This window comes from Calonectris borealis, chromosome 15 (genome assembly GCF_964195595.1).
Source record: "Calonectris borealis chromosome 15, bCalBor7.hap1.2, whole genome shotgun sequence".
In the NCBI taxonomy this organism is placed as follows: Eukaryota; Metazoa; Chordata; class Aves; order Procellariiformes; family Procellariidae; genus Calonectris; species Calonectris borealis.
The window spans coordinates 16,773,208-16,786,990 of NC_134326.1; the positions used below are offsets into that span (position 1 = coordinate 16,773,208).

The window sequence follows — 13,783 nt, forward strand, 5'->3', positions numbered from 1 at the left end:
GGAAGCGCGTCTCCGCCCTGCCCGCACCGGCAGCTCCTCCGGACGCCCTGGGCACCCCGCAGCGGGCTCCCTGCGGCTCCGCCTGCCCCCCAGCCCTCCCCCCTCTCCCGCCACCGGCCCTTCGGCCGCACGCCCCCCGCGCCTCTGAGCGCAGCCGCGACCCCGCGGGCGGAGGCGCGGAGCGCTCGGCGGGCGGCGCCCCCCCCCCGCCCCGAGCCGGGCCCCGGGGGCGGGCCGGGCCGCGGGGCGGCGCTCGCCGGTCGGTGCCGGGCCGGGCCGGGCAGACCGCGCCGAGCCGAGGCGGGGCGGGGCGGGGCGGCGGCCGGTCACACGCCGGCAGGCTGCGCGCAGCATGTGAGCTGCGGCCCCAGAGCTGGGAGCGACCGACCGGCGGGCTCCAGCATGGGGCTCGCCCTGCTCCTGGGGCTGCTCCTCTCCCGAGCCGGTAACAGCGCCCGGAGCGCGGGGCGGCGGACGGGGCGGGCGCCGGGCTCGGGGCGGGCTGGGGAGCGCGGCGGGGCAGGGCAGGGCGGCGCGTCCCCCGTCCCTCTCCCGGCGGGCGGCGAGCGGCCACCCGCGTCCCGTGCCCGCCGCGGGGCGGCTGCGGGCGGCAGAGGCGGCGCCGGGGTCGCGGGCCGGCGCCCCGGGCTGCTCCCGCCGTGCTGGGCGGGCCCGCGGCGCGTCCCGAGCTCGGGGCTCCCGGCCGCTGCCCGTCTCTCCCTTCCCCGGCCACCGGCTCCGGCTGCCCCGGGCGCAGGCGGCGGGGAAGAACCCGCTGTCCAAACCAGGAACGGCGTGCCGCTTCTTGGACCCGAACCGCGGATTGGGAATGTGGCCGTGACCGAACTGGAGGGACGCTCTGGGGGGGAAAGGATGGTCCTCGCGGCTTGAGGAGGGGACGGAGGACGCCCTGCTCCTCTCCCTCGCAGCAGAGAGGGGCAGGTGCCGGGAGCTGAGCCCTCAACGCGGCAGGAAAGGCACCAAGCGAGCATCTGCTCTGGCTGGACCTGCCGTAACAGATCCTTGTCGTACCTCTCTCACGCTGACTTTGCCGAGAGCTTTTTTTGACATCTACCCTCCATGCATTCCCCCTCTGAAATGCTTCAGGCTGATAGTTTTCTGAGATGAGGCTCAGTTTGCAAAGACCAATCCAAGGAGCTCCTGCAGAGATGCAGCTGTTTCTTCTACTCTGCCTTCTACTACAGCCAGGTCACAAAAGCCGAGGATAGAAATTAATTCCTCTTTCCAATTCATCTCTTGTGCAGTCTTTATGGCTGATGTGACTAGAAATACAGAAACTACAAAACTGCTCTGAAGCATTCCTTGACCCTGGCTGTGGGATGTCAGTGCTTCACACTCAGAAAAAGCTGCCGCTGCTGAATATCACAATGACTGCTATAAAAATGGGCTATTGCACTGAGACCTCAGTAGCACTTGCAGCCACATGATTACAGTGTATTTCCCACAATTTTCCACGTCCAAGTACTAATGCTTCTTTGGTAACTGTGCTTAATAAAGGAAAGGTTTCCCTTCTGCAATCGTCCTCTCTTTCAATAGCATGGTGCACCAGGGGCATCAAAAAAAAAAAAGTATTATGACAGAACGTGGAGTGAAAAGGGAGAATAAAGAGATATTGTATTACCTATCCTTTTTTCTAAGATATAAATAATCATAGTCTGTGAATTGATTATTACCTTTTAACTTTTTGTTTGTTTGTTTTTAAACTACAGAAGGAACTCCCATACACATGCATCTTTAACATGTTCTGCAACCTAGTCCATAGGTCTAGGAAAGAATTAGCTTTCTCATTCTTTCATGTTATTATCTGGAATACTAAGACAAGGTTTTAAAAAATGAAAAAACATGGCAAGTATTAGGGCTTAAGACAATGCATAGCTATTATATGATGTCTGTATAGGAGGATTGTTTTAAATTTGAGGTTTACAGCAGCTTCACCTGAAGCATCTGGTACAGGCCTGTGGTAGAAACACAGTCCATCCACTTACACCCAGCTCTGCTCTACCATGGCAATTACCACATCACTTTAAAGTTTTAAAAATGTCACTTCAAACTCAGGTGCTTGCTGAGCTAGGAAAGTGCATCCTGTCCTTCTATGAACTTCCTACAACAGCTGCTGCAAGCCACTGTTGGAGGTGGGATACTGGGGGAGATGGTACTTTGGTCTGGCCTGATGGGGTAGGTCGGTTCCCTCAGTTTAGGGTTCCAAAAGCTACTGGAGAGAATGGACCGATTTGCTATTGGGAATTTGCACTGACTGCAGCATTACAGGATGTAATCACACTCGGGATGTTCGTTAAGGTTGTGCCTAGGTGTAATGCCTAACCAAAACCCACTGTGCTGGGTACAAAGCATTTCTGATGAGAGGTTTGTTTTTCAGGGAGTCATACGGTCTCTACGTAACAGCCAGATGAACAACAAAGTACAATAAGTTGTTAGAAAAGCAAAGGAATTTGTACAAGTGAGACAGAGACACCTAGATAGTATTACTGGGCTGTAGGAAAAGTAGAAAGTTTGAGAAGCAGACTAGCATAGAATTGTGAAGCCTTCTGCTTACAGCTAATAAACTGATGAAGCCAGCAAAAGTGAAGGAAGTGAGAGAACAAATTAGATGGTGAAGACGGTATACCGGTAATAGGAGCTGTACCAAGATTTTTTTCTGATCTGTAGTGAAGGCAGACTGAAATAGTACTACTGTACCTGCTGAACAAGAGAATCATAGGTGAGATCCTGTACCCAAAGAACATTAAAGGTAGATGTAAGGCTCAGCACAGTCATTTCCTAAAACCCGCCAAGCAATATTGTCCTGAAGGGAAGAAACATACTAGCCTATATATACATTTTATTAGCAAACAGTCTTGTTCCAGGTCTTCATTGTACTTGTACTGTAAACACAGATTCATATACTACAGAAATGAAGAAAGATTACGGGCTGAATTCAGCTACCTGTGACAACATAATGCTAGGTATCATCCTATTATCTCCATCCCAGTATATCTCCATCCCTTAGGAGACAACAGTCCATATAAAAAATTGAAAAAGCTGAAAAAGAAGTCTTGTTTTAAAGATTATATTGTTAATTGAGATTATTTAATACTTCCACAAAAGGTGGTCCATGTGTGTGTGTATATTTTTACATACATATATAGTCAATGCATGTGTTATTCAAATACACACACACAGAGAGATGTAGTCAGAGTTCACAAGCAACCAACAGATGAAAGCTGGCAGGCCAAGCCCGCATCCCAGCATTTTTGGCAGGGATTTCAGGGAGTGGGTTCTATATACTTAAACTGCTTGCATATCAGCACTTCTATATGAAGCTACTTGCATCTTATATTAAGGATTTATTCTATTGTGTAAAAAATACACATTCTTATTCTTAAGTTTCCAAGCTCAGTAAAGTAGTTGTTTTTACACCCTACAAATGGCTTTCTCAGTACATCTCTTAATGACCAGTATATACTTTAGCAATGGCAGCAGCACTGACAGCACAGTATGGTGTTACTATGTGCTTATTGCACTGTGGTTTTCATTACCCGGATAGAAGAGCTGCTTCAAAGCAGGCCTCAGCAACCCCAAGGTTTCCACAGGGATTTACTACTCCATAAAATACAGAGCCATTCCTGATCCTGGCCAAGTTGAAAGAGTTAAGGGTGATAAAAAAAGGTTTTATTAAACAAAATTATTTTTGAGACTTTTCTTTAACCTTTTGTTCTCTCTTTCATACATTAATACTCATCCTTTTGTTTCTAAATGGAGACAGCTCTTGTTCCTTACCACTCTGTATGAAAGACCCCAGCCAGTTCTGCCTCTTGAGAGGAGTCCTTACTGGACATAGGATGCCTACAGAGCAATGACAAGGTGCTTGTGTGGCATTCACCGTGAGCGGGATCCTAACAATCTTTTCCCTACTTGACCAGGAGACCTCCTGGCTCTGCCAAGGAGCGATTGCATAGCAGCACAGCAGCTGTGCCTCTCGGACTCTACCTGCAATGCCACCTACAGGATCCTGGAAAACTGTGCCCTGGCCAAGACTCGCTTCCTTCCACTGGATCATGATAGCAGGGTCAGATGTCTGAATGCAGAGCTAGACCTCGGAAACAGCTCTTTGCTGCACTGCAAGTGTCACCGGCGCATGAAGAGACAGGAGCACTGCTTACGCGTTTTCTGGACCGTTCACTCCAGCATGACAGATGGTGAGATGAAATAATACGAATTTACAAGGTACTAGTAAGGCTCACCCCTGCCCCCATCTGAAAACAACTGCAAAAGGCCACTTCCCAACACTGCAGGTATCACTTTGGAACCACGTCTCCTAGTGAAGAGAATTCATTACTGCTCTGTTTGATAAGCAGAGAAAACTGATCTGGTCTGGGACCAGTCCTTCAAATACTCCAGGGACCCTAAGAGAGCTACTCTGAGGCAGTTAGATGTAGTGCTGTCGAGGGGAGACTGCTGCGAAAATCACCTCAAAATGGTCATGTCTGTCCATCACTGAAAGTGGACACGTGATTATGACACACACTGTAATGGCATCCTTGAGCATGCTGCTTCTTTCCAGCTTTAGTGGGATGCTTCTACCTGGCCTCCCACTAAAGACCGCCCGTGCCGCACATCTCCTCACTAGTACTGAGGCTGAAAAAAACCCAAATGACAACATAGACCAAATTCCATCCAATTCCATTTGATGACAAAATGTAATGCTGTTTTTACACAGTAATACCTTTGCATTTCCAATTAAAAAAAAAATAAATTTTTTAAAAAAAAAAGCTGGTCACAAAGCATTTCTTCCACTGCATAAAATATCTTGATTCTTGCCTAGGTTATTTCAATTTGGAGACCTCTCCCTATGAGAATCCAGCGAATGAAGAACGCTGGAAGACAGACTATAATAAACTTGCAGCTCTGTTATCAGGTAAGGATTGTAATGGTTACATGATATAATGCTGCCCTTTCTTATCTTTTCAGGGGCTGAAAACTATGAAGAAGAACAATTTGGGGTAATGGCCCCTTTAATCAGAGGAACGCCTGCTCTGGATACTTACCTAAATTTGTCCCCCTTACCAAGTGTAAATGTAGCCACAGATCCAGGCCTGTGAAACAGGGAATAACCCACAATGATGCATTCTCTGAAACAAACACCCTACGTGAACCAATAAAACATACGATTTTGTAACTAAGTATACCTGCAATGTCATACTACAGACACATAGCAGGACTAATATGCTTTGTTCTTTTTGATGTTCCCAATCTGACCATCGAGTTAGGGCTACTCCTGTTTCCACACAGAATCTCTTCTGGAGACTTGCTTCATTGTTTCTGGGTTTCTTTTGGCTTTATAGGCTCCCAGTTAGCAGGAGATGCAACAAATCCATGCCTGAAAGCAACTCATGTCTGTAATCTGAGCAAGAAGTGTGTTCGTCTGCGCACAGACTATGCCTCTATCTGCACCAAGGGAGCAGGAAGCGAGGACATGTGCGACCGACGCAAATGCCACAGAGGGCTAAGGAATTTCTTTGAGAAAGTCCCTGAGGATTTCACCAAAAGGATCCTATTCTGTCCATGTCAAGATGAACTTTGTGGAGAACGACGCCGGAAAACTATTGTTCCCGATTGTTCCTTCCAGTATAACACCAAACCCAATTGCCTCTGGCTTCTGGACTCCTGCTTAGAAGACCATATCTGCAAGTAGGTCCGGCAGCAGTGGACATTAGCCAAGAGAAGAGAACAGCATAGACACTGATAGTCTCATTTTCCTTCCTACAGATCCCGACTGGCTGACTTCCAACAAAACTGTCAACCTGCAGACATGTCTCCAGATGGTTGCTCTCAGCACAACCATGCTGCCTGCCTGCAGGCTTACATGGGGATGATTGGTAAGTGATATCCACAGGAACATACAGGGTGGATGCTTTCAGGCCACAAACTTGCAGGCACACTCTGATGCTGTGAAGGACCATCTTGCTCTCCTGCAGGAGATAGTGCTCAGTATATCAATGAATACGCCTTAGCCCAATTAATGCGCGTGCTCCCTCTGAGGTAAATGCAGCCCAAAGAGAGCTCTTCCATGGCATTTATCACTCTACTCTGTCCCATCCTCTGCTGTCAAATCAGCAGTACTTACTTGAGATTTTTGAACACCTGTTTGCATCATCAGCTGGTGCAAAGTGCTCTAAATACCTGACCAAGAGGGCTCCCTGGGCCTGTATGAACTAAGTCATTTTGCTGCCATATGCCAGTACCGCAGCTGAGTCCCTCCAGATGCTTCACATCCTTCAATCTAACGCTTGCACCAGCTTCGGTTATCAGTATACCTCACCATCAGACTGCCTGAGTCAGGGGTAGCAATCTCCACACTTTCTCACAGCCCAGCAGACTTCACGTAGATTCACCAGGCCTGGGTCACCTCGCAGGTGCTCCTGACCTCCCCTGGGTAACGTGCATATCGCAATGGAAGGCTTCTGCCTCCAGGGCAGCATTCCCTTGGGTATAACAGGACTCATGATGCTTCTTTCATTTGGTGAAGTAAATCCTGATTCCAGTTTCTGGGGGTTTGGGACAGGCACGCCCATGACACCCAACTACATCAGTAACTCCAGTCTGGAAGTCTCCCTGTGGTGTACATGTGAGAGCAGCGGCAACCAGAAGGAGAAGTGTGACCAGATACTCGGCATGTTTGAGAGCAACAAATGCCTTGGTAAGCATCGATCATATCACAGAATCAGAGAAACAGCTCAGCACAGGGAAATTCAAATCCTGTTTTCAAGATCCTGTGTTGCATTGCTCTTTCGTATAGTTCTGTCTTCTTCTGCAGTGTCTCCATGATCTCCTATCCAACCTATGGGACCAGCCTGGATCTGCTCTCAGAAGTGTTTCTGTATCTTTTGGCAACACTTCTGTTCATCTCAAACACCATGAAGCTATTTCCAAACAGCATTCAAATGAACGGGTTGCAAAAAAATCACAAGGGGAGGTCAGACATGCTGTATCCATAGGTTGCTGAGTAACCACATCAGCGCACCAGGATTATGGGGTTTGGGTTCCCCTCCTCCCCCTCCCTTCCTCGCCTTTGGCCCTCACTTAGGTGATCAACATAAGTAGCTCCTGACATAGCCCCTGTTACTAGATTCAGCAGCATAGCAGTTACAAAAATCCTGTTACATGCAACTATGTAATACTAAGTCTGTATTTCTTTTATCTCCCTAGCATTTTAGCAACAGACCTTAATAAGATTTAAATATTTTATGTTTGTAAAAGCTTCCAAAGGATATCAAAGAAACCAACATCATTAGATAAATGATTAATATTTAAACCTGCCTCCTGCTGTATAGAAAAGCCTTACACCCAGCACTAGAGATACACCTACAACATAAACATCCCATCTGGGATACTACATACCTGCCCCATATAAAATAGACAGCTGGGAAAATCCCAGAGGGACCCAAAGGTCCTCAAGTACAGTGCAAATTGGCTTTGCAGTCTGCTCAACCTCACAAGTAAACCCACAAACAGGCCATTCACTGAACAGAGAATATGTATTTTCTAAATCAAAGCCACACAGCCTGTGAGTGCATTTCCTAAAATAGCTTCCCTAGATTTCGGTTCACTAGACGCCAAGGTGTGCACAAGAAAAGCACAGTAAGACTCTTGCTTTACTTCTCTTTGCAGAAAATACCATTCGGTCTCAAATGCACCTGAAGCAGACACCTCTAGAAAGACCAGAAGACTTATTTTATTCATCTTCCCTAAGCTTCCAAGGAGACAGTGCCAGCACATCTCTTGCTTCTGAAATGTCCCAGGTATGCATTGCTTTGTTGCCTTCACAAAGCAGTGAGTCAAGTGGCCTAGAGACAGTAGTTGAAAAACCTTGGATCTGGAAATGTATGATTTTGGACATCCAAGCGAGGGATGCCACATGCATGCAGAACCCTGGACCACTTTACTTCGAGCTATTCCTTCCACAGACAAGCAGAAATAGGAGGCTGTGCTGCCTGGCCACAGGAGTTTCCTGTAGTCTCACATTAGTGCTCAGAACTGGAGGCCCTGCAGCCAGACGTTTGAGCATAAATGTGTCTAACTGGGATTCATTCCTCCATTTCCTAGGTGGCTGAAGGGAAGACACAGCGAGACATCTCTGAACACAGCAGCATGCCTATGGCCTCCTCTGTATATTCTGGAGCTGCTATTTCTTGGCCGTCTGTGGCTCTGTTCCTGCCCCTGTTGCTGAGCCCACATTAACTTGGCATAAATGGCATCTTTCCTTCCCATATTATTAATCTTATTCCATATCCAGGCACCTCCCACTACTGATTTACCTTTGGGAAACAGAAGGCTTCCAGAAAAGAGGAATGGAACAGCCTTAACCCAGAATGGCAGTCACTGAAAACCACCCCCCAACTTGCACCCCACTTTCCCCCAATCAGTTTGCACTGAGCTCTGCAGATATGGTGCCCACCATTGCTTCTGCCACGTTAAGCATTTTGAGTAACAGTCAGGCTAATATTCCAGCGCAATATTTTAAAACAAAGGTCTGACTTCTGTCAGAACTTGGGCAGGATTTGGTTTCTGACTGCAGGGAGGGACCTGACACAGTGTGTCCTACCACCCCACCTTCTGGAGCTCTTCCTCTGGCACACAATCATAGAATGGTTTGGGTTGGAAGGGACTGTTAAAGATCACCTAGTCCAACCCCCTTGGCATGGGCAGGGACATCTTTCACTAGATCAGGTTGCTCAAAGCTCCATCCAACCTGACCTTGAACACTTCCAGGGATGGGGCATCCACAACTTCTCTGGGCCATCTGTTCGAGTGCCTCACCACTCTCATCATAAAAAATTTCTTCCTTACGTCCAGTCTAAACCAACCCTCTTTCAGTTTAAAACCACTGCCCCTTGTCCTGTCACTACAGGCCTTGTCCTGTCACTACAGATAAAGTCTCTCTCTGTCTTTCTTATGATCCCCTTTATATATTGAAAGGCCACAATAAGGTCTCCCCGGAGCCTTCTCTTCTCCAGGCTGAACCATGCCAACTGTCCCAGCCTTTCTTCATAGGAGAGGTGTTCCAGCCCTCTCACCATTCTTGTGGCCCTCCTCTGGACCGCTCAAACAGGTCCATGTCTGTCTTGTACTGGGCACCCCAGAGCTGGACGCAGGACTGCAGATGGGGTGGAGTAGAGTAGTGGGGGAGAATCACCTCTCTCAACCTGCTGGCCACGCTTCTTTTTATGCGGCCCAGGATACGATACGGCTTTCTGGGCTGCAAGCACACATTGCTGGCTCATGTCCAATTTTTCATCCACCAGTCTCCCCAAGTCCTTTTCTGCAGGGCTGCTCTCGATCCATTCATCCCCCAGTCTGTATTGATATTGGGGATTGTCCCAACACAGACGCAGGACCTTGCACTTGGCCTTGTTGAACTTCACGAGGTTCACGTGGGTCCACTCCTCAAGCCTGTCAAGGCATAAAGTACAGCATACCATCCTAAAGACTAGAAGTCTGCGCTCCAGGGTGGGTTGCAAGTAAAGCTCAATAAACGTACACATAAAGTCCCTGGTAAACACCAGTTCTGGATTACTTTCAGTTCCCTTTTCAAATCCATTCTTTTAAGTATGTGAAAGATACCATCCCAGATCAAGGACACTATACTACAGTTTATATTCTTGCTCCTTTCTGTTTTGCCCCTTGCAACATATATATATCATCCATTATCACGGCTAGCAATAGACTTGGGTTTTGTGGGTTAAGATGAATTTCTGTGCTCAACCCCAGTAAATTTAGTCTTGCCTAGCAAAGGATGACCTTGCCTGGCCTCAGGACGAACCTTCTTAGTAACGCTTAGAGAACGCATATTGAAGCTGACCACAAAACCCCTGGGACATTCAGTTGCAGAAATCTCTGGGAGCTGCAACTACCTTGTACCTTTCCACATATCCAAGTTGTCATTGTTCCCTTCCACGCTGCCTGCCCAATCTCCTCCTCCTCTGCCAAGCTCTATTTCATGACCTGTTTATTCTGAGTGTAAATGTGTGCACTGTGTAACTGCTGTTATTTTGTACTGCATTTGCCTGTTAAAATGTGGTGTTAAGTGAATATTGATTTCTGAGCATAGGTTAATAGTCCACAATCAATTGTGTGCAAGAGTTGCCTCATCAGCCAGCCTAGGCTTTCAGGATAGCTAGAAACTCAGCTCAAAGCAGCTCCTCCGTGCACACGTATAGTGCCCCTTGCTCATACTATGAGATACAACAGATCTGTACAATATTATACACAGCCAAACAATATTACAATCCTGAATAGATGCAGAACAGGTGGGTATTTCTTTTTACCCTGTACTTTATCTGTTGCCAGGGAAGCACCAGCTAGGTAACATGCTGTGGTTCCCAGTCACTGTCAGACACCTTCTTCTTACAGAATCTTACATTGTCGCATGTATCAGAGTAATTGTCCTTCTGCAGTGGTAATATTTCCATTTCAAATTCCAGCCTTCTCTTTACTTCCTGGGCAGGTAGGGCAAGGAAATCACTGCATGGCGCAGAACCATCCCCTCTGCCACACAGAGAAGCAATATCTTATTTCCATGCGGTAGGAACAAATACCATGTCTTCTTGGTAAAGAGGAGTACAAATGCTGGTATTTCTGATTACCTACTGAAATATGGCTATTTGGATCAAGAGATAGCACTGTTTCCACATGTTTGCTACCATTTTTATTGAAAACAGAGTCCATGTTACCATATTCCAGTATCTACATTAGACCATCCTCCATATGGTGGGACTAGAAACGTGTCAAGACTCTTGACTGTAATGTAATAGCATCTGTCATCTCCAGAATTTAGTGGAGAGTGACAGGAAAGAAGAAAATGTTGTTCTTTCCAATATTCCACAAGTCAGTGAGGATATTTGTGAGAATAATGGAGTAGATTTCCCTGAGCTGTCTGTACCACACACACAGTGTACTGCATTCATCTTTCACTCCTCTGCACTGTGATCTTTCCTCTTTCTCCACCTCAGTGCTCTAAGACAGGTTGATATGGAAAAAGGTATTAGCATTTTCTTGTTCATATTCAGGGCACTGTGGACCTTTAGTCCCTTACCTCTACTAAGAAGGTTTTTGTTTGGAATTGCAGCCTCCTGTCATGTCCTGGATTACATAGGGAAATGCTTGACACTCAGAGAAATCCTGCTCTAGACTGAAATTAAAGCAAAACATGTCAGTTTGGGTTTTTCTGCAAGTGTCCTATGTCCCTTTCGCACGTACATATGCACCTTCATATACATGGCTGCCTCTTACGCTTGTTCATCGATAACTGCAAACAAGATTCACCTGTAAATACACGGCATTCACAGGTACTCACACTGCTGTGAGTACAAACCCATTTTCACTTAGACTTTTGTAACACCTGATCTCCAAATATCACAGTTATTCAACTACACAGCATACATGCATGCACAAGTATAACTACTACTAGAAATGTCATACCAATATCGGTATCCGTTCAGTTCTGTTAGCACCACCGATGTTCAAAGACTGGCAGAGTTACCTAAACCCATTCAGAACAGTTCTTACTAACCATACTACAGGGCACTTTACAAAAACCCCTCAGCTTCTATTCCCCAGGAACTGGAATACAACATCCCGTGAGTACTTTTGGTCTAAATACAAAAGTAATCTAATAAAAATTCTCTATCCCGACAGTCTTAACATTGAGCTCTCAGCAAGCATATACAAGGAGGGAACCTTCTAATTGTTGTAATGTAGATTATTTTTAGAAGTGTAAAATAATGCTAAATCTCACTAATAAAATTTATCTTGCAACTCTAGAAGTCTCCTGCCTTCCTTCACATTTAATAGAAGATACACTCCTTATGTTCTACTGCTGGAGGCATTATGGGAAAGAAATTTAAAGAACAGGGGTAGACAGAATCTCTTACAAAGCAATCTTAACAACTTTTACAGACATCGCTCACTGTCAGGTACTTCAGACGTGGCTTCTAGAACTCTGACATAGCTTTAGATCCCTCAACATGGCCTAATGTACCATTTACAAAGGGCATTCATATAGTCGTCCTCCAGTAGTCAGCTCAGTCACTGTGTTAGGTAAGTTGTTTCTTGTGTGATGACTGGGAGAAGCAATACACGTTTCTTGCCCGAACTCATAAGGTGATGCCAGAGATAAGCCTTGAATTTGGAAGTCCAAAATTATTGTGTCCTTGCCTCACTAAAATCATTCCCACTGCCTCCAACAAATGCATATGTTTCAGTAAGAATCAAGTGACTGCAGTTTTCCTTTTAAAGGGGGGCACAATATGGATCACAGATGAGGAAAAGCTTTACTTCAAACAGTAATTCCTGGCTACAGATCCCTGGCACGCCTCTTAAAATCTGCTGACTATAAAAGGTAACTTGAGTTGACAAGAAAACACTACAGCTTCAGCACCTAGAAAGAATGAAAAGTATCTTTTTCAATACATTCTAAAAATCACAAGTCACTCTATTTGCTAAAAAGGCAGGCAACTTTACACCAGAACAAGAAGGAAAACTTTCAAAGTAATCTTTGAGGTGTCCATGAACCAGACACAGCTTTTGGGGACAACAGTGGGGAAGCAGGAAGCCAACTAGCACCGCTGAGCTCAGGATCATTCGGCGCTGCTATGGAATCAAAACCAGCCGCTATTCTACAGTTGCTTCCCCCCTCGAAACAGATACTGGTAAATACGATCAGAGGCTAATCACCTCTACCTCAGGGATTTTGCGGCTGAACCTTCTTTCAGATGAGGGAGGGTCGGTTGAGGCTGAGCTTGGTTTAGTCTCTAATGGAAGCTCTTCTCATAGGTGATTAGCTCTCCTCCAGGAAGCGACTTGGTGTTTGGGTTTCTTGCAAACCCCAGGGTTAGCAGAGGTCAGGGGATGCAGCACTTTCTCCAAGTGCCTTCATGAAAATAGCCCCACATACTTTCCATTTACAGCTGATCACCTCCATTATCCCCAGGCTAGGAGGAGATGATCAGCAATTGTTAAGTGCTTGAATCAGACTAATAGCTCACTGCTAATTCCCCCAGTAATGTGAATCTAAATTCCTGGTAAACAAACTGACTGCTTTTCACACACAGGGATGAATGCCAAAAGCCTAATATTAGAGCTCTGGAGCTAAAGCTTTTAGAGCAATCCTGTCCACTCAAAGATGTTTAATGACATTATATTATGTACTAAATAATTAGAAAATGAAGGCCCACTTGGAATCAGTGGGTTACTGTCTAATTAAGATGAAAAAGGGGCTCTACCCTGTTTTAAACAAGTTTATACTAAAATGGTGTACCTGATAAATGGCGCTGATAACTATGCCTTTACCTTTGGGCAGAACAAGGCAGCCATTAAGCTAGCACAAAATAATTGCGTGATTTTTGGCTCATCTTTCTTCTTATTGGTCCCACCTGTTTTCCTGTAAGGCATGAGATTCAGCTGTTCTTCCCCTCCCCCCATCAGATGACAAAATTTATTAAGCCACATTCAAACAGCTTATCCTGATGGAGAGAAAATCATCTTCGCCTTTGTTTTATTGCGTGGACACCACTAGATGCTTGAAGAGCTAAGAGAGCCTCTAGAAGCACTTTGCAAGAATTACTAGTCAGCTTGAGAACACAGGAGAAGATTACAGTTATCTCTGTGTGTAGATAAAAAGACTGAGAAATGTTCTACTGATTATCTGACTGAATTAAAATTAATTAGTAAATTAGTCTTCAACTGAATTATACCTCAGCAACCT

General features: G+C 46.0%; 1 protein-coding gene across 1 annotated transcript; it reads left to right on the forward strand.

The window, feature by feature from the left end:
- The first annotated feature begins 320 nt into the window (after positions 1 to 320).
- On the forward strand, positions 321 to 11,843 carry GFRA3 (GDNF family receptor alpha 3). Its single transcript, XM_075164426.1, has 8 exons — positions 321 to 445; positions 3,942 to 4,217; positions 4,844 to 4,936; positions 5,364 to 5,709; positions 5,788 to 5,897; positions 6,584 to 6,718; positions 7,690 to 7,820; positions 8,125 to 11,843. Exons 1-8 carry the CDS (start codon positions 403 to 405, stop codon positions 8,257 to 8,259), a joined length of 1,269 nt encoding a protein of 422 aa, XP_075020527.1. The 5' UTR covers positions 321 to 402; the 3' UTR covers positions 8,260 to 11,843.
- Positions 11,844 to 13,783: the final 1,940 nt, after the last annotated feature.

Bases quoted from the DNA above. Each gene is read 5' to 3' on its own strand.
- GFRA3 (XM_075164426.1), top strand. From the start codon at position 403: ATGGGGCTCGCCCTGCTCCTGGGGCTGCTCCTCTCCCGAGCCG. The intron at 6,719-7,689 runs GTAAGCATCGAT...TTCTCTTTGCAG, and splicing joins TGAGAGCAACAAATGCCTTG to AAAATACCATTCGGTCTCAA. The intron at 7,821-8,124 runs GTATGCATTGCT...TCCATTTCCTAG, and splicing joins TTGCTTCTGAAATGTCCCAG to GTGGCTGAAGGGAAGACACA.